Raw genomic sequence first — 26,459 nt, 5'->3', positions numbered from 1 at the left:
CATCGTGCTGCACAGGAAAAACACGCTCATTTTACGGGGGGTAACCAGGCCAGAGCAGCCGGGGGTGGGGGCACGCTGCTGGCCCACCTCGTGTCCCACTGGGAATAATATCCTGTCACCAGGTCCCCTCCAGCGAGATAACTACCCTCTATCTCTTTCTTTCACGTCAAACAGACCAAAGGAGCCACACCACCTGCCCTTCTGTACAAAAGAGGGAAAGCCACCAGGGGCTGCCAATCTCTCTCAAAGGAGGCTTAAAAAGTGTGCATTTTGGGGTAGTGCCAAAGCCCAGCAAGGATTTCAGTTCACTGGTGAGGACAGGAGATGTAGCATGAGCTCGGGGACTGTCTACAGCAGACCTTGGGTTCCCAGGAGTGGTGGAAGCCAACAAGCTATTAATGCTAGTGAGGAACCACAACAGGAACGTTATTTAAGTCTGCAAACCTGCAACCTTCCTTAGAGTCCCTCTGAGTGATGGCTGCAGACATGTCATTTTCCTCAGAAAACTGTCAGTACAGCATTTTGAGGAATTTGGATGTTTTCTAGCCATTTGTAAAATCACATTTTCTTAAAATGATCACTAGGGGAAATGATGTGTATAAGAGCAAAGGGGCTTCAGGGATATTCCTTTTATTATTAACCATTTAACATAAATAGGAGCCTGCCAATATTTCACATATTCTGCATTTAATCCAAGGGTTTAAATCAATAGAGAGTTTAATACTCAAATGCAAACTATGCGTGCATTTCTCCCACATCTTATCCAAAGTTTTGGTCAAAGTTATTCCTGCTTTTGATTTGACTCATCACCAGGTCTGGGTGTCTATTACTGCTCTCGGGCAGCTTTTCCCGCAACCTGACACACTTGTCTGCTCTCCTGATGCTCCAGTTCCAGTTTGCTTTCCCCAGCACCCTGCTGGTCCCTTGCCCCCACCACAGCCCAGACCCTGCACACACTGAAGCACCGGTCACACAAGCCACCAGCCACAGTTTGGGGGACAGTTTGCCAATCACTGCGTATTTAGGGGTTTGTTCATATTCATGGCAGCAGAAAAGGAAGTTTTCAATACAGAAAGTAGTGTTGTTACACAAACTAAATGGAATTTGTATAATCCTGACTCATCCTCTGTAGCCTTTGGTGGTGATGAATCAGACGTCCTTCCTCCAGCAGGAGACACCAAGTACCAGCCCTGAGAGTCTGAGATTGCTTGAAAGACTTGCAGGCTGTGCCGGCTGCGAATCAGCAAGCCACCTTTATTTTTATTCTTACTTCAATTGTAGGAAGAACATCACGAGCAGCTCGAAATCAGCAACCACAGGCCAGCTCAGCTGCTGCTGACATCCTCATCCGTGAGGACAGCGTTTCCTGAGGTAAACAGAAGAAAAGGAGCAGAAAAATCGCTCTTGCTGGAAGCAACGCTGCACCGAATTGAGCTCCTTCCAGCTGCAGAGGTTTCCTAATTGGCTGCCTGCATCTTTCAATTAGTTCTTCTGATGACTTGCTCAGAGCTCAGCTCTGGATGTTTCGGATTCCCCTTTATCCTTATTTTACTATGTGTATGTATTTATTCCATTTTGCAGGGTGGGCTACGGAAAGGCAGAGGTAAAAGCGCTGGTGCTGCGGGCAGCGAGTGCCTGGCTGAACTGCGGAGAGGCGGTCATGCCGTGGGGCTGGTGGCAGCAGGTGGCTATGTCCCAAAAGGAACGGCCTCCTGGGGCCCGTTCCCTGCTGTTCCGTGCCAGCCTGCCCAGGAACCCAGCCAAGCAGGCATTTAGAGCACGCCGTGTATTCTGGGTTGAGTTTCACAAGCTCATTGCCACCATAAGCCAGCTACGCAGCGTCCCCCAGTTCCACAGATAAAGTCTTCCAACATCTTCTCACTTTCTAGCTTTAGGAGGAAGAAGTATCTGGAGCAGTGGATGGTGTCGGCCTCTGCTCACGCAGATGAGCCGTGGCTCTGAAACGGCAGAAGCCACCAAACTTTGCAGCACACGATGGCACAGAAAGACAGCGTATACATAAATGATCATAACTGCTAGCGATTTTCTTTTTATGTACTTTACTCCATTGCTTGAAGTGACGTAGTGAGCACTTCGGTAGGATGTATAATCGAAGATTTTTCTATTGTGAGAAAACTGTGTTAGATGCTGTCTGAAACAAAATCTAAGTGTTGCAAAAATCCTTCCCCTCCTCGTCCCGTTTGTAGGATTCCAGCCTCGAGAGAAGGTGGTCCCAGCGTCAGAAGGTGCCCTGTAGAAACTCCACCCGCAGCTCCTACAGGGAGTCCCTGAGGAGGCCGTCCAGCCCCTGACAGCGAGTGGGCCAGGGGGTGTTGTACCTGACATAGCACTTCATGGATATTACAGTAAAAAATCATCTCCTCACCCCACGTTTAGGTTCAGCTCCATCCTCTAGCTCCCAGCGCTGTGCAAATGCAGGTGAACACACAGCGTTCGAATAGCTGTTGATAGCACCATCTGCAAAAGGCTAATGGCTCATTCATTAAGCAGTGGGAGCCAGCACAGCCACAGCTTAATCAGATATTGTATGATGAATAATTCAGAAATAATCCCCGTATACTTGAATAAATATCAGGAGAAGGAAGGAAAAAACCCCCATACACGTGGCACGCTAAGGGAACAAACCAGACATCTTTCAATGTCCTAGGCTGATGAGCTTTGTTCTACTGGATGTTAATCAGGCAGGTGGCTAATGCTTGACGAGAAAGCTGACTGAGGGGGTTCTGGCCCAGCACTGGGAAGGTGTTAGTGAGCGGAAAAGACCAAAGTGCTGATGGGAAAATCCATTAGCCTTACATTTGGCAATATGCCTGTGTCCTGTTGTGTCACTTGCTGGTGACAGAGGATGGAGTTTGTGAGGTGACAGCTGGGAAAACCCAGGTCCAGGTCTGGCCTTCTGCTGTGTGTGCTCCCCGTGCTGCTGGGCGGATCGCTTGGATCAGGCGTGGGGTGTCCAAGACATTCTTTAAATCTGGGGGAAATTGCCCGTTGCAGAGACGTTAGTTCCACCACTGTGGGTGGTGCTTGCTGGAGGCACAAGCACAGACGATGCCACAGTTACGAGCTGAACAGTCCCTGCCCCACAGAGACTGCCCTAAGGTTATGTTCTGACATTCCCCCTGCCCTGAGACTGCACCCATTTATCCTGGGTTGTATCTCTCCTTATCCACTGTTCTATTCCTCTGGTTTCTCTGGAAGATAGTCAGTCTTCAAAGCCAAACAGGGAGAAAAGGCCAAGGAAGACAGCTCGACATTGAAGAAAAAATCTGTAGTTAAGAATGGTTTTCAGCAGATTTCTCACTTTCTGACCATGTCTAATTCAGCATCATTTTCAAGTATGTATACACTATACGTGGGCATATATAAATATAAATATTTACAGGTTATATTTGCCCCATGCATGTTTTAACTGTAGTTTGTTGTGGTCTCTGCTTACATTTAAACTGTGCAAAACTCCCATTGTTCTGAGCCAGATGCTGGTTATTTGGGTCAGGAAGTGCCTGTACCAGAGGCAAGGGCGATATAAAACTGGCTGATGGCTGCTGAGTGTACGTCCAACCTGTAACAGCAGCAACAGGGACCCTTGAAAGAGGCGACCACCGATGGGGGGGAATGTCCCCCGAAGACCGGAGTGGCAGGAGGGACTGTCCCCACTCCCTGTGCCTCTTCTGCTTGCCTCTGTCACCCTCCGCTCCCCGTCCAGAGTGACTTTCAATAACGAGGAGAAAATCCTGACCAGTCCTGCCTGGTAGTTTTCATGGTGTAACCAGACCCGAGAGAGACCAACACTGGATCCAGTGATTTACCTTCTCCAAACGGCTCTAATCTTTTAGGTTGCAACATAGGCATTGCCACAAAATTATCACTGAGTTGGACAATTTGCAGATTAAAAGTCCTCTTGCTTCCTAAATTAAGCAGCTATTCATACATTTACGTGAGATCTTCACTAACCTTTAACGAGCGGAGTAAAAGTCATTTCACTACCCAAGAAATTTAAACCCAACTTGTAAATCACTTCTACTAACCAGTAAGACCTCTCTCATCAGACCAGAGCTTACACTGCAGGCCTTGGGAGTCAGAATCCCCTGTACACGGCCTGCACTCCTTCTCTGCCACTGTAGTTCTGCTATTACTGACAATTTCATGCTCTTTTTTCTGAGCTAATCCCGGTGGAAAAGGCAAACTGCATTGCTTCTGCAGAATATTCTGGAGAAGAGCTACCAAACTATGCTCCCAAAGTCTAGTAGAATTGGCACACATTTTAATTATTTTGATTTTAAAAAGTGAAAGCTAAAAACCAAGTCATTAGTCCTCAGCTCACGTATTTACTTTTGGACGACCGGTCAGGCTCCATCCTCCACGGAGTAGCAAACCTGTCCCTGCAGCACTCGCTTGTGATTTCCATTCAAAGTCACCCTAGATATTAATTTTTACTTGACCTCAGTAGTAGTTAAGATGTATTTTGAGTCTGGTTATAGATTTCTCCCTACTGAAGTCCTTCATCTCATCTCATCTGAGATCCCTTTCTTTTAATAAATCTCATCTTTCTAAAAGGAATCCTAGACCTTTTAGTCCAAAATCTAATAGGAGACTTATTTTAATAACCAGGAAAGGAAATTGGTTTTTTTCCCAAGAAAATTTCTAGAGAACAGTAACAGGAACATCTGAAAAGGGGAAGTTTAGATGTAACCTGGTGTTTTTAATACTGAATGTTTAAATATAGCGATTAAAGAAAAGTACTGTTGCATTCTGAACGGTGATATGTGTATTCTAAAACAAGAAATGCAGGCTTCTGCTCTGCCCTAGTGGGTAACATGATACAGGACATTTTACAGTGAAAACCTAAAAAAGCAACTGAAGTAACAGATAGTATTAAGATTTTGCCAGAAGTTTCAAAGCTCTTAGTCTAAAAAAGAAATTTAGGATTGGAAATATGGAATTTGTATTTTACCCTTCTTGTTTAAGCTAAAGATGTTTCACTACCCAGGAAGGAAATGTTTGCTTATTGAGTAAAAACAACAAACAAAATTGGGAGAGGAGTGTCAATCCACCTGCAAGATCATCTTTGGCCCCAGCACATTTTTGATATGTAAAAGCTATGTTTGTAGCTATTCATATCTGATAGTTAAAACTGATTCCTATGCAGAAAGTGTGGGATGAATACACCACATTTTAGAGTTCTGGATTTCAAGAGCCTTAAAATCCTTAAGAAGTTAAATAATTAAGAAGTTATTATGGCAGACGAGTTCAGCATTCACTGCAGCATCAAAGGGAAACTGTTTGGAATTGGCAGCGCTCCTTGCTGACTGCTGAGAAGTAACAGTGGGCTGGTCTTTCTTCAGGGAAAAGGAAAGGTGGGGTTAAAATTCACAGTTCCTGGAGAATTAAATACCTGGTACGTGACCCCATAGCAAAGTTCGCGGCTCTGTCAGTGCAGGTGCCCAGGAGATCCCTTCTCAGCGCTGTTCCGCAGTCGAAGTGAAAGGAAAACACTGGTGGTTTCATTTGTCTTGACTGAGACTCTCCACCACGAGGCCAGCTCTGTCAGAGGCTTGGCTCCTGGCCACTGCAAAGCCAATGGAGAAAACACAATCATCTTAGAAAACAGTAATTTCTTCCTCGACTAGTTCTAAGGACTATATGGCAGTGTCTGTGGGGGACTGGCCAGGACCTCTATTTCGGACACTCGTCAGCTGATACAGAAGGATCAGGGTGTCAGCTCTGCGTGCTGCCAGCAACCCCTCGCAGCCAGGGCACCGCGCTTCTGGCTGCCTGCAACATGGAAAGGAAGTACTACAGGATGGAGCCTTCAGGGGTGGGGATTCAGCAGTTGCGGGGAACCGAAAGTCTCCTAATTCGTGAGTTACGTCCTGTAAAGCCCCAGCTGCTGAGAGGGGATAAAGCCAGGGACTCCAGTTCCCACCGCTGGAAAGGCTGGAGTAACCTAAAACCAGCCGTTGCCTCCCCAGCAGCTATCCGAAACAGCTTTATCTGTGGAGTCACAGCACTTGAAACGACTTAAGGACTATTCCAAGATGTAAGGTCAACACGCTAAAAAACCTACCGAAGCCTCACAGAGCAGAAGTGACACTGTAGGGACACTTGCATTGCAACTGCCTGCTATTTTGTGTGTTAGAACTGAAAAGCTGTTAGAGAAAAGCTATCAGCCTGGCACCACTTGTAAATGATACTTAGAATTCTCTTCATTTTATTTTTTGAAAGTCAAATACTTAGGGTGACAGACTTTTTCTGCCATAAAGATGTCAATGACACCTGGCTAGAAGGAAAACAAGTAAATCTGCCTGAAAGGCAGCATGCACGAGGATCTTTGCACCATGTATAAACTGTGAAACCTATTAACATTTCAGGTATTAATACAAAAGCAGTAGTAGCAGCTGCCATCTTCTTTATATTATTATGTAAGCCGACCACAGAAATACAATCTAAGAAAACAGCCTGTAGTTCACCTTTTTTGTTGAATCAGTTTACTAGTTAATCGGGAAGAAATACGGAGTTATAAATATTACGGCCTAATTCTACAAGTCACTTGCAGGATGAGCCCTAGGCTTGTGGAAGCTGAATTTCGCGGCCCTTCCTGTACATTAAAACTAGTGCAGAACACAAATCCATTTATTTTATATAAATCCACAAATCAATTGATTATATCAAAATTCTATATACTTGTCAGGCTCACCGATTGCCCCAGCTGGCAATGGAGCATTTTGCTGTCATGTTGGTTAACTGGAGTAAGTCAGGACTCGTGGCTGGTGCAGTCCGGTGTGGTGTGGTGAGCCCACAGGTCCCCGTGCCCAGAGCTGCTGGTGGGCATCCTCCCCCAGGAGCCCTGCTGGAACCACCCGGCCTTGGTGGCTTTGCTGCCATACCAACAGGACTGTAAGAGATGTCAATAAAACATCGTTACCTCAAACAGAATATGTGGTTATTGTCTACATAGCCTGTAAAAAAACAAGCTTATAGCATAACTTGAGAGGGGTGTTGTCATGGCCTGGGCCAGATTCACATGCAAAGCTTTGAATCCTAGAGACCATGCTGCACACTTGTACAACAGGCTGTCCCAGGACCAAAAGAGAGGAAATATCATAGTAAAATGTCTAACAATGGTGTCACCACCAGGTTGCTTCAGGGCAAACAAAAGCCTCTTACCAAACGCAGCTGGTCACAAGAGGCAATGGCCAAAAACCCCAAGCTGTCTCCAGGAAGGGCCTAATGGCTTCGTGTTGCCCTGTTTCTGTGAGGAACGACAGCGCCAGCCCGGGACAAAGCCCTCGGCTGGGATCTCCCAGTGCCACAACAGGCTAGGCCGGCTCCGGTCCCGCACCGGGCCACGGGGCCAGCGATGGGGCCAGCCCAGCCCGCGGCCTGGGCCACCGGGCCCGCCGCCCCCCTCGCCAGGCCGCGGCCGCCCCGGAGCCCCGCTGCGGAGCCTCACCGCGGGCAGACGGAGCGGCCTGGGCACCCCGCCGCGCCTCCCGCCCTTTGTTGAGTTCGAACCGCGGCGGGCGGCGGCCCTGCCCTCGCTGCTCCGGCGCCTGAGGCGCCCGGGGAGAGCGCGGCCCGGCCCGGCGCAGCCCGGCCCGGCCTGGCGGGCCCCCAAGAGCAGGACCCCGCGGCTGCGGGCAGGGCTCCCGCGGGGCCGCGGGCGGGCCTGCCCCGTCCCTGCCGGTGGGCCGCAGAGCGGGCCCGGGGAGGGAGCGGGCCCGGCCGCTGCCCGAGCAGGACTCCCTGCCCGGGCGTCGGCGGCGGAGCGGGGAGCCCCCCCCGCCCGGGCTGCGGGAGGCCGCGACCTGCCCGTGGCCGGCCGGCGGAGCGCTCGGCGGCAGCGCAGCCCTCCCCGCCCCCGGCACACTCCAGGGAGCCGTTTCACAGGGAATCGCACGGGAGCGTCTCCCCCATCTGTGCAAGCCGAGGCACCCCCACCCCCACCTTCTCCTCAGTCCCGGCAGAGCCTCCCTGCCATTATGTTCCACCACCGCCTGGCCAGGCCGCTCGGCGGGCGGCCGAGGCAGCGCGGACCTTAGCCATGCCCGCCTGAGGCCGCCGGCCGGAGCGCCGCGGCCGGCCCCGCAGCAGGTGTGTTTGCATGGGGGAGCGCCGATTGCATGCGGTGGGGGTCGCCTTGTCGCCGGCCCCGCCGCGCCGCGGGCAGCCTGCGGCGGAGCGGCCTGCCGGGCCTGCTCGGCTCGGCGCCGTGCGGGCCGCGCCGGGGCCGGGGCGCTGCCAGGGCGGCGGCTGCCGCAGCCCCGCGCCCACCCCAGCGCCGCCAGGGCCCGGCGGCTCCGGGCCGGCTCGGCGCGGTGGGGGGGGCACCGCTCGGACGTGGCCGCCTCCCCCCTTTCCCCGCTCGGCCGGAGGGGCCGCGGCCTCGCCGTTCTTCCCGCCCGGGGCTCGCCAGGGCCCGCTCGGTAGGGCCGACCCCGGGCCCGACGCGGGGGGGTGGAGGGGGGAACTGCCGGCGCCGCGCTGAGGGGAGGGGGCCGCGGCCCGGCGGCGATGTGCCCGCAGAGGCGGGAACGGGCCGCCCGGGCTGAGGGGCTGAGGGAGGGCCGGCGGCGGCCGCCGGTGCCGAGGAGACGGGGCTGAGGCAGCGGAGGAACATGGTCGTTTTCCCCAGAACGGGGTGGGGATGAGGGATGCGGAGCCAGAGCCGGAGCCGAGCTGTCTCGGCGGGGAAGGGGGGGCGAGGGGTTGTGCCCGAGACCTCTGCTCACAGTTGCAGGTGCAGAGCCCAGGGCCGGCCGGCGGGGCCCGGCCTGGCAGCGGCTGGGAGGGGAGCCGTGCCGAGGAGCCATCTCACGGCAGAGCCCGCAGAGGATGGGGCTTGGCGCGTAGGCGGAGGTAGTGGCTGGTTTTACCAGTGCAGGGTGAGTAGCCAAAGGAGGAGCGGGGTGAGCGATGGCTGGGCTCGGGGCGACCGTCGGCCCCGCAGCAGGAAGGCCCCGGGTGGCAGGGAAGAGAGGGGGAGCGGGCAAGGAGCGAGGCAGCCATGGGCGAAGGCGGGTGCAGGGCTCTCTGGAGGGACGGTGGCACCGAGGGGAGCCGTGACCTCGGCGAGGAGTCTCCCCGCAGCCAGGTGTGGGGGCCGAGGGCAGGCTGTGCCCAGCAGCCATCTTTGTGGGGTGCCCGGGCCTCCCTCGTGGGGGGGCCGCAGCCCGCTGCCTTTCAGTGCCTCAAGGATGGCTGAATAGCACAAAAAAAAAAAAAAAAAAAAAGAGAGAAAAAAAAAAATCATCTGAGCAGCCAGCTCGGTGCTGCGAGGAGGGGGCCAAGGAACTATTTTGCAGGCATCTGGCTGCTGCGGAAATGGATTTCTTGAGGGGAGGGAGGCGCGTGTGGGCAGCGCTGTGCAGAGGGGAGAAAAATGCCACCCGGGCGGCCCCAGAGGCGGCGGGGAGGGCGGCCGGGAGAAGAGCTGGATGGGCCGCCCCACGGCCATGGGCACGAGGGGGCCGGTGTGGCGGCGATGAGCAGCCACCCCCGTGTGCGGTGGGGGGCAGAAAGGGGGGGGGAGCAGCCCGTGGTTAGCAGGCTGTCTCCCAGGGCTGTGGCCGAGCCTGCCTGGTGCTGCAAGAGAGATCCTGTGAGGATTTTTATTGCGGTCTCTTTGTTAGCTACAGACAGGCACGCACACACTCCCAGCTTTCAGCCAGGTTGTGGGAGGTAAGTGGGGGGGGCGAGGAAGGGAGCGTCTGGGGGCGGCTGTGGGGAGCAAGGGGGCTGCGTGGGGCCGGGCAGGAGGGGAGCAGGGGCACAGGGCCGCCGCCGGCCCCACCGCCACTGAGAAAAAAAAAACCAGCCCCTGCGATTTCCAGGGACTTGTTGGCAACTCAGCGAGGGTTGCCATAGCTTTTTATGTAGGGTGACCAGAACCGGCTGGAACTGGTTTGAGGCAGATCAGCTCCTGAACACAATGCAGTCACTGAGCTACTACAGTGGGATAGCTTCCTCCCTTCATGGCAGCCAAAAGCAGAGGAGCTTGCAGAAAGATACCATCCCAAAACAGTATGTGAATGCACACTTTAGACACACAGCACTGGTATGTGGCTAATGTAGTCATAAAGGATTCTGTATATAAATGTACATATTTGCAGTAACTGAGATTACTTTGGCTTTTCGTGCCTTTTTATGCTTAAGGAATGGGCAAGAGCTGAGATTTATGACCCTTATTAAAATATTTTTGCTTTGCAAGGGTGGGACACTGGTTATGCAGTCTATTTTAAAACTAAACTAAATAAAATTGATTGAATGATTTGTAATTGTAGTTATGCTTGTGACTGAAGAATGCTGCTTTGCATGCTGTTTTATTTACAGGGTGCTGTCTTGTGGTTTTCTTCTTTAGGAGATGTTAAGTGTTGGGGGGGGTGCCGTGCCTTTCTGTAAGGCCAAAAGGAAACAATATTGTTGTACAATTGTGCATAAAAGCATTGCAAAGATGCTGTAAGGCATACCCGGTTTCCCTTTTTTTTTTTTTTTTTTCTTCCTTGTAGGCCTATTGATTGGGGCTGCCTTTAACCCTTTCATATTTGCAGAGGTAATGCGTCTGTGGCAGTAACTGAGCATTGGCTAAAAAAATCTTTCAAAGGTCAAGGTTCACAAGGTGAGATGTGGTGTTTTGGGTATTAGTATAACAATAGCATGAAGGTACATGTATGTGAAAAGTAAATCTGGCTCCTGACTGCACACTTGGCACGTTAGTAAGGAGACAATTGTTTAAGTGTTACTAAAGAAATGCTATTAACATCCTCCAGTTTTAATAGGATTAAAGCTATTATTTGTAAAGACGTATGGATATCTTACCTAGATACAGTATTATCATTAAAATATCTTATAGCCAGATATACGTTTTTTCACAGTGCAGTGATACGGAATAGGCCTCTGAGTGGCAATCATAAATTGTGAGCCACATGGCAGTGAATGGTTCTGTGTTGTATTACAGCATTGCACGTTCAGAATTTGCTGCCTAATTATTTAAAGGTTGCTTGTTTGGACATATCTGAGTAAACCAATACTTAATTCTAAATTAAGGTCTTCAGTGTTAAACATGTACTTAATATAGCCTACATGGAAAAAAAAAAACCCATACAAAATAAATAGTATGGATGGTGTTTCTTAAACTGTTGTTACCCAGGGAGGATTTTGCAGCAGTGAAGTGAAAAGATGTATTTTAGAGGTTTGATGGAGCTCCAGTGGGTTATTAGTGGCATGAATTATAATATTGTGCAGTAATGAAATAAGAATAGGGAACCGGATGGACAGTGCATCAGCTCCTGAGGGATGACTACTTTTAACTCAAAGCAGTGGATAATGGATAGGTTTCTTTTTTTCCCCTCATCTGAAAAATAAATATGTCCTTAGATTTGAGCTGGCATTTGTATCTTACAGAGAAAGCTGAAGGATTCAGAGAGAGGGCGAGGGAGAGAGAGGAGAAAGCAGTAATGAATATAGCAAAGGGAAGAACAAAGGCTGTTAGAGCTGCACATTGGAACACTAAACATTTTGCCTTGGGGATTCTTTTGCTAGAACTGTTACTTCCTATAACAGGAAATCAACATCTCTAGAATCTCATCCAGTGTGATTTTTGAAAAATCTGACCAGTCCCGGCTGTGTTAGCTGGCTTGGTAATCTACAATCAAGATAAACATGGAGGCAGAACACTGAAAATGTTCTGTTCTAGTGTGCAGTGAGGGTCTTTTCCTCTGTGCTCAGCAGAATAAAGTAGACAGTCTTAAAAGCCTTGAGAGGTTGTGGATATTGGGTAAGTTGTGTGGTGCCTGATGATAGGCAGGGTGCCTGCATCAGAGAGTGACAATACAAGGGAACCTTCTCCTTTCTGACTGCAGTAGGTTACGTAAGGTATTTAGATACTAATTGTAGAAAAGTGAAAATAGCATGCCGGTGTTTAGCCTGAAATTACGGGTTTGTGGTTTTTAATACAGCTACAATGTGTTGTTTCTCAGGTTTGATAGGGCAGTAAATAGCTGATGTGCCTAACATTACTGTGCTGATTTCGATTTGTATTTTTCATTATTTGGATGCAGAGGTTCTATATTTGACTATAGACATCCGTAGCAAAATTATGCTTGCAAACATGAATTCTTGTTGCATGATAGGAATGGTATCTATTGCTGCTGATGATGCATGTTCGTTTCCAAGTGTCAGCTAAAATTCATATGTTACATGAGAGCACCTCTTCGATTTATTTTTTCTCTCTACCAGAATAGTAAGCAGTTTTAAAATTGTAATTTCTTGAATTGTCACAAAATTCAATGTATCTGTTTTGTCTGGATTTTTGAACACGATCTGTAGTATGAATTTTCATTTTTAGCAAAGGAGGCTTTGAATTTGCAGGGATTTTTTGTAGGCTGTAAGATGAGAAACCTGAATAGATGCTGGAGTCTGCAGTGTTCTTGGTGAGTTTTGTTTTTATAGTCTAATAATATTTGTAAATGCTCTTCAGCAGGAGATTTTGCTTTTGCACGTAGGCCAGCTCTCCAGCAGAAAATGCTGCTTAATGCTGGAGGGTTGGTCCTGTGTATCAGCAATCATGATCTCATTTTGCACTGAGGCTTGTCTCAGGTATTTGATCTTGAGAATAAGGGTAATGATGTATCAAGTTCCAAGCCTCTTTTGCATGAATTAACTAACTTTGGTTTTCTTAGAGGTATGAGTGTGTGTTAAAATATAAATATGCGTACAGATTGCTGGGAATGTGTGTTTAAATGAAACCAAAACAAAGCTTGACCCTAACGTTTTAGGGCCTGTTTGTTGCCAGTGTTGCACAGGTGGGCCCTGCCGGACCTGGGGTGCTCTCACCGAGAGTGTCTGCAGCTGCTTCACGCTGGTTTTGAGCAAGAATCGCCATCCACTGGAAAAAAAAACCTGCATTAAAGGAAATGGGCAGGAAGCAAGTGCCATTTAGAATGTGATTCAAATTTGCGTTCAATTGGGAATCTCAAAATCGTGTTCATTATTGTTGTATATCCAAAATACTCACATGGTATTGTCCCAGCCCATTTTACATATAGAAGTACAAAAATAAGCCATTTTTATAATACATTTTTAAGTCAAGTGCAAAAGGAATGGTATGGCGATTTACCTGCTTTTCATTAATTCATCTCCATTTCAGGAAAAATTCAGGAGGTTGCTAGGCCCAAACCCTTAACTGGATAAGTACAGGTAGTTTTCATTTGGCCGGCTGTGGATAGAGATAATCTGCTGAGCTCCATGCGTTGTGGGAAAGGAGATGCCTTGCCCGTGTGTTAAAGTATCCTTGTTCTTTTTGCCAGCCAAAGGCTGATAATAGTGAACTTTAGACCAGTTGCATGTGTTTTTCTTTAAACTGTGCTAGAGGTGGTTCAGTGGTGGTGTGAGGAAGAGGAAAAATGGACAGGCTTCAGAAGATACTCCTCTTTCCCTTCCTGTTTTCTCCTGCCCAAAGAGAGCTTGAGATACCCATTTTGGAAAAAAATAAGTTCAAAATTGGAGGACTTAGACTGAAAGATGAGGCTTCTAAGGAGCCGTAAACTACAAGTAATTATATTTTAGCCGTCAGAAAAACCCTGTGAGAATTTGCTTAAGAGAACAAACAGATATAGTCAAGAACTGCCGTTACTTAATTATACCCATTGCAGGGGGAAAGGGCTCATCCTTGAACAGATCAGATAAGAGGGATCCATAACCAGGTGCAGGATATAGTAGAAAAGAGGGCAAAGACAATTATCTGATCTTTTATGATCAGTTGTAGGGATGGATATGTTTTGAAGATGGTGGTGACATGCTTACAGTTGTAAAACAGCTCCGGCTCCTTTAGGGGATATGGTACTTGTTGGCTTGGCACGGCTTGGTGATCCCTAATGGCAAAACCCAGCTAAGCGATGAGCACAAGCAGCACTTTGCCATCCCTCACGTTACATTCTGAGTAAGAGACTCCTCTGCAGAGATCTTGCATTCCTAAGGCTCAAAGCTTGAATCCATGGGCAAACCAATTGGAAAAAAGTTTTGCCTGTATGAATTAGCAGCAAATAAAGCAACGTAAATGCTCAAGCTTTAGTCTGGCTGCAGGTGCATCTGCATCGTGTGCCTGGAGATAAGTATCACCCTCGTGGCCTCTGGGGGCTCCCTAATTGTTTTGTTTCCCAGGAAAAGACACGGTGCGTACAGGCATACTGTCGGTCTGTCTCTGTGCCAGGTTCCAGCAATACACCATGAACATCATGCGAGTGCCGCTCAGTATCTTCCTGATCTTTTTTCCTTGACTTCCATCTTCTGCCACCCCAAATGGAATTTGCTACCATTGATTTCATTCCTGGCATATGTGATTTTGAACTCCAAGATTTGTATGGAAGACACTCCTGAATTGAAAAATTAAAAATCCTGGGAACAATTACAACCAAACTGCACTTGTATACAAATCAACAGAATACACCTGGTAATGCATTCACTTCGGTGGCTTTATTGCTTGTTTGTTTTCAGCATTTGCTGGTTTAAAACAACTCTTGTAGCCAGTGTGTGGATTAACAGGCTTCTGTGATGTTCTAGAACTAGATGAATAAAACTAGAATGAGTGGAGGAATTGGGTTAGTTAAATAATTTTATATTATTTTGTAAATAGTTTAGCAATTATTCTAAAATTATACTGTCTTTTGTGTATAATTTGGAATTCCATCTTTGGAAACACTCAAAACCTGGCTGGACTGTGCTCTGAAGGTCTTGCTGTAGCTGTCCCTGCTTTGTGCAGAGAGGTTGGAGTTCCAGAGGACCCCTTCAACCCAGATATTCTGAGATTGGGTGAAGTGCCCCTTGAAAACTTTGGGCTAGTAAAGAATAAATTGTGAAATTCTTCTGAAACTGTCAACAGCGAGGTTACTGCATTGAGGGGAAAAAAAGGTGAAAATTTTTAATACTTGAAATATTGGGCTAACATCTTCCAATGCTTTTTTGAGGGAGAAGAGAGAGAAAAAAAATTAGTAGAATGTTCTCTTAGAAAACTAAAGTGCAAATTTGGGTTTCTCTTACTCATTGAGGCTCGTGCGTGGAGACAAATTGGATTTTTTGGATTTTCCTTTTTTTTTTTTTTAAAGGCAGATAGATACAGTGTACAATATTGCAATATCAGATTGGTTGGTACACATTTTAACTGTAAAACACCCTATTCTTCACAAAGATGTTTATATCAGGACTGGTGTGACCTTATTGGTACTATGGATGGTAAATGAGACCTTTATCCTAAGAAATCAATACACTGCCTACTATGAAACTTACGTTTCTGGACGCAGGAACCTGTCTGAGTTTTGTGGCAGGAACAAGTCGTGGGACCTTGGATAAGCGAAAAGGAGCCCATATTTTATGTGAGTGTGATAGATGTTGCTGGTTGTGGTCGGAGTGGCCTCCTGCATATCCTACTCGCCTGCTGCCTGCTCAAACCACACCAAGTTGTGATTGGAGATGTGGTTCTCGTTTCCTGAAGAAGGTTTGGTGGTTGAATTAGCATATTGCTTTTGTCTTTCTTTCAGATACTTAGCTTCCAAAGTAAATAATCAGTAGCGTTAGTCAGGCATAATTACTAATACATGTTGAATAACTAATGAACTGCTTATAACCTGTGTATTAGGCTGATGTTTGCCTAATGTTAGGATATATACTACTATAATTCTGATTGAGTCACTTCAGTCTTCTCTACCTGATGAAATTTTTTGGCATAACAATACAGAAGTTTAAAAATATTAATATGCTTTTATGCTCGTTAGGCTGGTATTACTCCCAGTGTAGGCATTTTGTTCCAGAATGAGCATGATGTTATTTAGGCATCATTACTCGTGTTTTTGGAAATGGAGTAATTATAGCAGATTATCAGAATTTTGTACTGGAATAGTGTGTCTAGCTGGGAATTTGTACCAGTCTAACTATAACAGAATAATTGTTATGTGTGGTTATCGCAGAAGTGTTCTTCCAGAATCAAGACATTACCTTGTGCTGGACCCTAAGAAGTGATGTCTCAATGCTCTTGTTTTCACAGTAATGAAAAGAACGCTGATTTTCTTCGAAGAACACACAAAAGAAAAGGTCTCTGCCCTAAAGAGTGAACAGTCCACAGCTGTACCTAGTACACGTGGAGGTAAAAACTGTAGGGAGAGTTTAGGGAAGGTAAAGGAACGTACTCACAAGAACATGAACTCCATAGGTAGATGAAAACTAAAGGTGGGGGTTTTTCCCATTTCCTTAAATAATAAACAGACTTGCTGCTGAGGGAAGCTTGAGATGGGTAGTTGTTTGAACAAGAGCATGGAGTTACATGTTGTAAGTAGGGACAGTGTGGGATTGGAAGGCAAAGGGCAGGAATTTAAATTTAATACAGTAGAAAAGATGGGACTCGTACAGGCGGTTAAAGCAGTTACATAGAGTCACTGGACTTGTGGTTGAGCAGCGAAGATTTGGATGAGCCGGAGGGTGACTAACAAGGCAGAAAAGTTGGTCAGTTCTGTAAAGGTTACTGATGAAATAGAAGAATAAAAATTGAGCATGTAAGACCATGCTTGTGATCCAGAAATGATAGTTGGAAGCCTTCGTGTGTAGGGAATCTTAATCGGAAAAGTACGGCAAAGGGAGGAGAAATTTTTGTCATTGCCAGGCCTGGAAAGCTTGAGTTGTTCTTGTTAGCTGACAGACCAGAACCAGAGTTTTGAGCAGTTTGGAGATAAGACCTGTCTGGGAGCTGCCAGATAACTCTGTTTTCTTGTCTCCATTGGGCTGTTTGAACTCCCCAAAACGAGTCTGTTTTGAGTGTTTACAATTTCTTAGCTTTACACCAAAAAGTACCCTTTAATTTCAGCACCATTTTATAGGCAGCTTGGTCTTTCTTGTGGAGAATACTGTGCCCCATCTGCAGCTGTCCTAAAGCCCAAGCTACAAGATAAAGCATATTTAGGAAGTGAGAAAAAATGTTTTCTTCTGTGTGTTTATCTGCTCCCCCCCTTGCCAGAGTACTTGGAAGGGGAGGTTGGTTTGTTTTTCCTCACAGGGCTGGAGTTCTCCATCTGGAACAGGTATAGATACGGGGCTTGAGGAGGAGTGACAAAAATTCCATGTGGTAAAACAAAACTGCCTTTTTTATTCCTTCGGAAGCAGCTTATTTGCTTCTGAGCCCTGGTATTTCTTTTGTTGATATTTATGTCATTGCCCGTGAGCCTTCCTCACATCCACAGCCACAGTTGCTGTAAGAAAGCAGTGTTTCAGAATGGTCTCTGCATCCCCTGCCAACAGGGCAAGAGCTCCCGCACGCACTACGTCTTGCAGATGTTTTCCCCTTTTTCTGTAGATAAGCCATGTAAAATCTTTGACTACAGCTATAGGCTTTCCATCTTAGCAGCTGGGATTTGGAGGCCCCCAAAGGTTTACAAGAATTTAACTATTTCTCGTGGGTGTAGCGTCAGATTCTTGGCCTGCTTGTTTCTCCCACTGCCGGTAGGGAGTTCTCATGGGCTGGCTCGTGTTTTGACATAATTAGCCCAGTGAGTGCCTTGCTGGAATGTGTCAGCAGATGAGCCCGAGTGAAAGGCTGACTGGGAGAAGGAAGACCCTGGACCAGGCAAGGGGTGTCTTCCTTTGGCTAAAACCTGTGCCGTTTCCTTCCTGCTGTTCAGAGGAAGCTCTTATTTCAGGAGATGCGTTTCCAAAGAGGGATGTAGGAAGTGATGCACACGTGCTTTGAACAAAGCATGAGCACAGACAAACCAGTCCTGGTTTATCCTCCAGAACTTAATCTGCACCTTACATTTCAGTGAGATACCGATGGATGTTGTCACTGAAGAGATCAATGGAAGCCATGCAGTAAGTATATTCACAGTCTGCCCTCTTATGTTTTTTAAGGCTGTGGTGTTTTCCCAGAGGCCATGTCACCCACCATCAAAGCAGCAGAACCCAGAAGCGTTGCACCTCACTGCTCCGGTGGCTCTCTAGCTAGACATACTCAGATTTATTTTCCTTTTTATTTACTTTTATCATTCAAAAATCAGTAAGCAAAGTAATGGTTGAATTTTTAAAGGAACTGATTTTCTTCAATAACTTTTCTCAAGTAATTCAAGCGCCCTAGAGGTTGCAAATCTTACAACAAAGGGGATAGGTTTTTCCTGGCATTCTCCTGCTAAACAGCAGCAGCCAGCCAGGTGGCGAGGCAGGAACTAGTCCATGGGAAGGAAAAGGAATGTAACAAAAGGAAACTCACCTGAAAATGACATAGTGCTTTGGACAGAGGCAATAAATCTAAGAACTGGCTCTTTATACCAGTACCTGCAAAATTAGGGGTGTTTAATTTATTGTATCATCTATCCATTGTTCTTCATAGTGCTTCAAGTCAGCATTCCCTGCTTTTGAGGTGAATTTTGTTTCTATTGTTTAGAAACTAAAAATGAAAAAAATTCTTTTTCGGACAGAGGTGTTTGAGGAAGTGGGTGACTTGCAGGTTGTTTCTTTAAATATGTTTTTGTTCAGTCTGAGGAATGTATCCTCAGATACATCCTGTAGTCTGAGGAGTGATTGCACACCTTGTGGGCTGTTCCTCAGTTCAGTTCTGAAGATCGCCTGAGTGGCAGCCCTTGGGTACCAGATTTGTACACCTTGGTGTGTCTCTGTGGAGGCACCAAGCTTTGCTCTCAGCACTTTGAAAGCAGTTCTCAAAGAAATTCCAGTTCCTGGAAAATCACGATTTCCTAGGGAACCAGGAACTTGCCTCGTTTCCTGTTCTGAGTATTTGCAGGCATCAGGTTGGCCCAGAGAAGGAGTAGACTAACAGCTTCTCTGGCAGCCAAGGTGTCAGTTGATTTTGAGCTTGGATAAAAGGCGAAGTTTTATCCTTAAGGGAAGGAGTTACTGAAAGGTTTTCGGAGGAGTGAAAAGGGAGGAATGTGGCTTCCGAGTCCTGGCAGTTGTGGTGGGAGCACAGTTTATATACTGAATCTTAAAGTGGTGTGCTGTGCTGGAATAGTGAGGAAGAGGTGAATAAAATGTCCAGGTTACCACTTTGCTGACTTCATCGAGCCTGGCACAGTCTTGTCCCTTTTTGTTAGACTGAGATTGTATTAAAAGTTTGAAGAATGGAAGAGGTTGTTCATAAGGGCAGCAGCAGCTCCGGGTCTCCCATGTAGAAGGAACCATTCCGTTCTCCTGCTCCGGTGGAGCACAGGAGTCCTTCCTTCTGCAGACACTTGGAAGATGGTTGCAGCTTTATGCACCGTACTCTCTATGGATAAATTTATGATCGTAGCTCTGCAGACCTCTGAATGCTTTTGAGAAGCTTTCCCGTTTTGGAAGTAGCCTAACCAAGTTTCTCGGGGAAGCACAAATGTATCTCCTCTGCTATGCAGTTTTGCTCTTAAACGTACTTGGATGAAATACTGTGTAAGTGGGCCTTTACTTAATTCATTGCTATTGCTAAATATTAGTTAAGCTCCAGTATATGTACTCAGAGGAAGTTTTAGACTAAGAAGACTTTCTAGTTCTTTTTGAGTGTATATAATAACTGTAAAAAGACACTTATGGACAGAGGTACAATCAAAGTGCAAATAATTCATATCTCAAATCATGAAAAACTATGTCAATTAAGGCTTTATTGTGTCATTTTACATGGATCTGATATGCTTTTGTCTCTGGAATCTTTCCCATTTAATTCTTACAATAACTTTCTTTGTAATTTTGATAGTGTGCGTGTATGTAGTTTTGTATTTATTAGGTAACTGCCTCTGTAATCGTGGCCCTTCCACAGGGTCTGGCAATCCTTCGTGCTGAGGGCTGCAGCGCTGTGCGGGGTGTGACAATCCTCCCGCTCTGCTGTAGCAGAGGCAGCTGCTGCCACCCGTGCTGAGCGCAGTGGGTTACCTGCTGGTTATACTGCAAGAGTTGGGTTCTACTCATTACTTGTCTGGTCTCTTCTCTTAAATCTTTATGCTCATTTATCCCAGTTACTAGTTTTAAATGCACGAGGGCTAGAAACTTGCTTTTGAAGAAATGGACTTAAAAATATTATAATTAAACCCACATACGCAATAAAACTAGAATTACCAGCATTATGAAACTATCTTATGTCTGATAAGTATACATTATAACCATATGCCTTACAAAAGCAATGAAGTCTTGATGATGAGCATTTACCATGATAGGCTACTATATGTTGTTTAATAAGTAAAGGAATTACGTGTTGACTAAGAGAGTAAATTCAGCAGTTGCAATGGTATATTTTATAGAGAATCACATGCTGAGTTCAGCTCTGCAGAAGGACTTGGTGCAATGAAAAGGAGTTCATAAGTTAGAGCAACAAAGCGATGAAGTGGACCGTGTAAACAGTTTTCAAAACCGTCATATATTTATATGAAGGTATTATGTGAAATGACTGTGTGTATTCCAGTATCCTTGAAAAATTTCCCTCAGTTGCCTTTGTAGAGTCCGTAACGTCTTCCAGGTAGCCAGTGTTGATAAATATGTAAGTCTTAGAAATTTCTATCAAGCAAAGGGGTTATGCCATTTTAATAAACTGCATCTTTCTGAGGAACAGTTAGTGCTGCCGGTGTTATAATGATGTGCATAAAAATAGATATTTAAACATATATGCATTTTGATGAGCTTTTCTTAGCATTGTTAGAGCTGAATCCAACAGTCAGCAAGCGGTTTCTCAAGACGACGAGCTCAGAGGAGGAGGAAGTGAAGTTGTAGGATGCATCTCCGCTGACACGTGGGTCCCAGCAGACCCCTTGCCCTGGGGCACGTAGCATCTGGCCCACCTGAGCTAATGTGGGGAGCCTGGAGAGCGCTGCTGCAGTCGGTCACACCGTGGTGTGCGTGTCGGTGGTGGCCTGTGTTAATTGATACCGGAGACAGAACGTTGAGCTATGTAATGACAATGTTTTCCAGTCCTTTAGGGCCGATACAAAGGCAGGACAGACAGGATGCTTCCTAAATGGCACTTTCTAACAATAACACTTATTTGGTTAAGTCTCTTTGAATACTGAAAGTACGTTAAAAGCAGCTCTGTCACAACCATATAAATCATACGTGTGCGTAGTTATGAAAGAGAATGAAAAAATGTCTGTCTGTGCTTTCTGTAACTGATTTTTGTAGATCCCCACAAGTGATTGCCCTGCACACCTCTGCATATTACTGGAACGTCTGTGGGAAAGGCAAATGTCATAGTGGGATTTAAATCTAAAAGTATACTCAAAGTTAGTTTTTCTTTTTACACAGCATTTGTAAAGTTTCAGTTCTGAGTTACCTCTTTGGTTTGGGAATTGGAAGAAAAAAACCCCGACAGTAGAGGCCAGTGGTGAACTGAAAGAACAGGATCTGGAAAATGTTCTCTGTGAGGGGAAAGGAAACCCTAAAGCTCTAGTGTGGATTAGCCTAAGAAGGAGAAGATTGAAGAGAGATAATGGCCTGGGAGTGAAGTGCTGATGCAGAGAGGCTGGGTGAATAGAGCCACGTGTAGCTCATTCAGATCGCATCAAGAAAGGTTGGGATTGTGCAGCAGGAAGAAGCGTATAATGGAATGGTGAAGGGCTGGAATAAATTGCGTTGGAGGCTGTAGAATCTCTGTTGTGGGACGTCTTTAAAGCAGGTGAGACACCTGTGGGGAATAGCGTAGAGCCAGCAGAACCTTCACTGGAGCCGCTGAACAAAAGCGTTGTGAACACAGGGAGACGCTTACTCCATAATTCTTATAAAGCAATTTAATTTATAGAAAACAGTGCAACTGTTGGTAGAGACACGTTTGTTGCCATCTTCAAGAAGGCTCATCAGCTCGGTAGCACAAATGTCAAGGAAAATCTAGACTTTGGAGGAATTACAAGTGCCTCAGGTTATTTTCATGCAAGTCTCGGTGTCTTGCTGTACTGATAGTGTGTGTGGGCGAGGGCAGGAGGGAGTGTTGGAGCGGGGACAGGAGGAAAGTCACTGAGGAGAAATTTGTGCCTGGAATGAAATGACTGGGTTACAGGCTGTGAAGCTAACGGATTACTGTAGCTCTTGGTCTAATAATATGATGTGCACTTGCAATGGAACACTGTTCTATAATGTATCATTTCTGAAAATACTGCTTCAGAAGAGAAATAACACCTTTTTACGTGGCATATGTGAATATGTGCTTATTTTGTGTAAGGTTGTGCTACCACAGTTTAAAATACTGAGATGGTGACTTTCTGCTTATTTCACAGATTTTCTTACAATCAAATACATGACAATGGGGGATATGAAGACCCCAGATTTTGATGACCTTCTTGCAGCCTTTGACATACCAGACATGGTTGATCCAAAAGCAGCTATTGAATCTGGACATGATGACCATGAAAGCCACATAAAACAAAGTGCTCACACAGATGAAGATTCTCATGCCCCATCATCGTCTGACGTCGGTGTGAGCGTCATTGTGAAAAACGTGCGTACGATTGATTCTTCCGAAGGAGTGGACAAGGACGGCCACCATTCCACAGGCAATGGCTTGCATAACGGCTTTCTCACCTCATCAGCTCTTGATAGTTACAGTAAAGATGAAGGGAAGTCACTTAAAGATGATGGGACAGCTTCTGAGACTACACTGAAGGATTCAGCTTTCAACCAGTTTAGTCCAATATCAAGTGCAGAGGAATTTGATGATGATGAAAAGATTGAGGTGGATGACCCTCCGGATAAAGAGGAGATGCGTGCCAATTTCAGAGCAAATGTCTTGGCAGGATCTGTCTCCCAGCAGGAATATGACAAGCTGAAGGTACTTGGAGGGGAGAACTTGATTAAGTCTGGAATCACAGTTTCAAGTAGCATAGATAAAAATAAAGTTGCTAAACGAGAGACGGAGACAAACTCCATGAATTTAGGTGTCTATGAGCCTTTTAAAGCTCGAAAAACAGAGGACAAATTGCTAAAAGACAATTCTGAGAAGCTTCTTGAAAACAGGGTGCTTGATGGGAAACTGAGTACTGAAAAAAGTGAAACAAATCTTGCCAGCATTTCACAGTCCAAAGCAAAGTCATCAGCAAAGCTTTCTTCATGCATTGCTGCAATCGCAGCGCTGAGCGCTAAAAAGGCAGCTACAGACACCAGTAAAGATTTACAGTCCCATTCAGGAGAATCTTCTCCATTGCCAAAAGACATGAGTGAAAGTCCCCGGGCTATTGAGAAATCGCCTGAATCTCAGAGTCTCATTGATGGTACTAAAAGGCCATCTCTCAAACCACCTGATAGTCCCAGAAGTGTGTCGAGTGAGAACAGTAGCAAAGGGTCTCCATCGTCTCCTGCGGGGTCAACACCAGCAATTCCTAAAGTTCGCATAAAGACCATCAAGACTTCTTCTGGGGAGATCAAGAGAACTGTTACCAGGGTGTTGCCAGAAGTCGATTTGGACTCCGGGAAAAAGCCGGAGCAGACTGCTTCCATGGTGACTTCCATGACCTCTCTCCTGTCCTCTCCAGCTTCTGCTGCTGTTCTCTCCTCTCCTCCTCGAGCTCCTCTCCAGTCCACAGTCGTCACCAATGCAGTTGCGTCTGCAGAACTTGCACCAAAACAGGTCACCATCAAACCTGTGGCTACTGCCTTTCTCCCCGTTTCAGCAGTTAAGACGGCGGGTTCCCAAGTGATTAATTTGAAGCTCGCTAACAATACCACGGTGAAAGCCACCGTGATCTCTGCCGCCTCGGTGCAGAGCGCCAGCAGCGCCATTATAAAAGCTGCCAACGCCATCCAGCAGCAGACGGTGGTGGTGCCAGCGTCGAGCCTCGCCAGTGCTAAACTCGTGCCAAAGACGGTCCATCTTGCCAACCTGAACCTTTTGCCTCAAGGTGCTCAAACCACCTCTGAACTCCGACAAGTGCTAACCAAACCCCAGCAGCAAATAAAGCAGGCAATAATTTCTGCAGCGGCCTCACAGCCTTCGAAAAAAGTGTCTCGAGTCCAGGTGGTGTCATCCCTGCAGAGCTCGGTGGTGGAAGCCTTCAATAAGGTGCTGAGTAGCGTCAACCCCGTGCCTGTTTACATCCCAAACCTCAGTCCCCCCGCCAGTGCCGGAATAACGCTACCGACCCGAGGTTACAAGTGTTTGGAGTGTGGCGACTCCTTTGCCCTGGAGAAGAGCCTGACCCAGCACTACGACAGGAGGAGCGTGCGAATCGAGGTGACGTGTAACCACTGCACAAAGAACTTAGTTTTCTACAACAAATGCAGCCTCCTCTCCCACGCTCGCGGGCACAAGGAGAAGGGGGTCGTGATGCAGTGCTCGCACCTGATTCTGAAGCCCGTCCCAGCCGATCAGATGATCGCGTCCCCTTCCAGCAATAGCGCCACGTCGATGCTGCAGAGCCCCGCGGGAGCTGGCACGCACGCCCTGACAAAGATCCAGTCTGGCATAACTGGGACGGTCATCTCGGCCCCAGCCAGCTCTCCCGTCATCCCCGCCATGCCGTTGGACGAAGATCCCTCCAGACTCTGCAGGCACAGTCTGAAGTGTCTGGAGTGTAACGAAGTGTTCCAGGACGAGACGTCTCTCGCAACTCACTTCCAGCAGGCTGCAGACGCAAGCGGACAAGTAGAGTATCCCATGTTTCCATTCCAATCTTTGATCTATAAGCCTAGGGGACTTTGGATATGGTTTTTACTTTCATTTAGCTGTTAATTTTCTGAACCTCTGTGATTAAAAAGTCTAAACAAAAACCGCAAAACAATCTTGCAAGCACTTACATAGTGGATGTGAACGTATTTTTAATACAAGTTTTCTTAGGATGTTTCCAGGCCCTCAAGTCTGAAATTTACACTGTGTATTTCTGCTAAAATTCAGCATTAGCTTTCGTACAGCTGAACATTGTAATACTGAAATTAACAGTGGTCTTTACTGAGAATTTTTAATGATTCTTTCTGTGCTTTGGAATTCGAGTATCCTGTGGAATCCACTTAATTGGCACCCTCATTAGCAGCCTGTCTGTTCAGTCTGAATGATAGTTTTAAGTGATTCGTGCCTGATCTGTCTTCAGTTTTCACTCTCTTCAGGTGGCAGCACAGGTGAGCCAGGCTTTGCCCTTCTCTCAGGGACCCCAGGCAGTGGATAAATGGCACACTGATGCTTTGGGCAGGACGTGCATGTGGCTTTCCTCAAGTCCTTGTGAAACAGCAGTGACAGTGGTGGTCCCTGGCGTGCATTTCTTCTGTGTGGCCATTTGGTTACTTGTGTTGGTTTTCTTTCCCTCCTACAATTGCTAATGAGTTAAAACTTGCAGAGCATTTTAAAATTCCTCACTAATGTATGTGGCCTAATCTGAAAGAAACACATCGTTCAATAAAAGCTAATATTAATCAGTGTGCGATGTATTTTATAATCCTATAGGAGTTAAGATTGTTAATTAAATGATGCAGCTGGATTTCTGTTGGGGCGTGCCAATTAAAAGGGATTCTGGGGTGTTTCAGAGCAGCCAGTGGAGTTTGGTGTTGCAGCTTCTTGCCGTGTGGGAAGCTGAAACCTGCAAACGGCCTCAGGCTGATGGAGACAGGGACACCCCAGGAATATTCTGGGAATCGCACAGAAATTCACAGGATAAAGGTTTGAAGTCCTGCAGTTAGGGAAAAATGCGTTAGTCGTGGAAGCACAGCCAGGCTCCTTCGGAATGGGTTTACCGAACCTGAGCCCTGTGCTGGGGCCGCGAGGCAGTTACGCTGCGCCCACCACTACGTAGTAGTGTGAAGAGGAAATAATCGTGACTGTCTGCATTACGGGCTCTGCCCCAGCTCCACTTTACTAACGGGCTGTTGGAGTTGGCTGAAATGGCCTGGATTCCCAGGGAAATGCCGGGGGTGTGTATTTCTGGTTGTAAGTCATGTGCCTGCCTAGAGTGAGTTTGATGAAGGTTGTTGTCAGAAGGAAGCTGGCAGAATGTGTTCTGTCCCTGCGTCTTGCTGCAGTTTTGAACAGGATCTAATGGCACACCACGAGTGTATTCTGCACCAGCTCTTCAGTTACTTAATCCTCAGTAATTGGTTTTCAGCTAACTGCTTTGCTGGTGCTTATTGGTGTTGAATTTATCTTTTTTTTTCTGCAGTAGGTCCATTAGGTATCATTTAGCATGATAAGATCCAGTACTATAAAATGAAGCAACTAAGAAGGCAGTAAGACAAAGCCAGTGGATGAGAGACAGACAAATACTCGGAGAATAGGTTGGGAAAATGAAGTAAGGATAAAATGAAAAAAATAGAGAACAAAGATAAACAAGTGAGGTACTGGCTTCCTGTGAGGGGCTTTTTTTGTATGGACAGGAAAACTAAGGAGATTTGTAGAAACACCCTTTGCCTCTTCCTGCTGCCTCTCTGGTGCTTTTGCTCTGTGCGTGTCCTGTTGGACACTGCAGGAAAGCAGCCCAGCTCCTCGCAGAACCTCAGGCTGCACCTGCAGTTCGGCGGGAGGATGA

The 26,459-nt window shown here is 46.7% G+C and overlaps 1 protein-coding gene across 1 annotated transcript in view; it reads left to right on the top strand.

Annotated features, from left to right (window-relative positions):
• The first annotated feature begins 8,665 nt into the window (after nt 1-8,665).
• LOC141476604 (zinc finger protein 532-like) overlaps nt 8,666-26,459 on the top strand; it is a 39,833-nt gene continuing 22,039 nt past the window's right edge. Inside the window, 5 exon segments of the mRNA XM_074165362.1 lie at nt 8,666-8,765; nt 8,768-8,797; nt 8,800-8,903; nt 9,875; nt 22,233-24,592. Of these exon segments, the coding sequence (XP_074021463.1) occupies nt 8,666-8,765; nt 8,768-8,797; nt 8,800-8,903; nt 9,875; nt 22,233-24,592 (2,595 nt within the window).

Source organism: Numenius arquata, chromosome W, assembly GCF_964106895.1.
Source record: "Numenius arquata chromosome W, bNumArq3.hap1.1, whole genome shotgun sequence".
Lineage (NCBI taxonomy): Eukaryota > Metazoa > Chordata > Aves > Charadriiformes > Scolopacidae > Numenius > Numenius arquata.
Note: the sequence above shows the minus strand (reverse complement) of the source record. Positions and strands in the feature narration are given on the sequence as shown.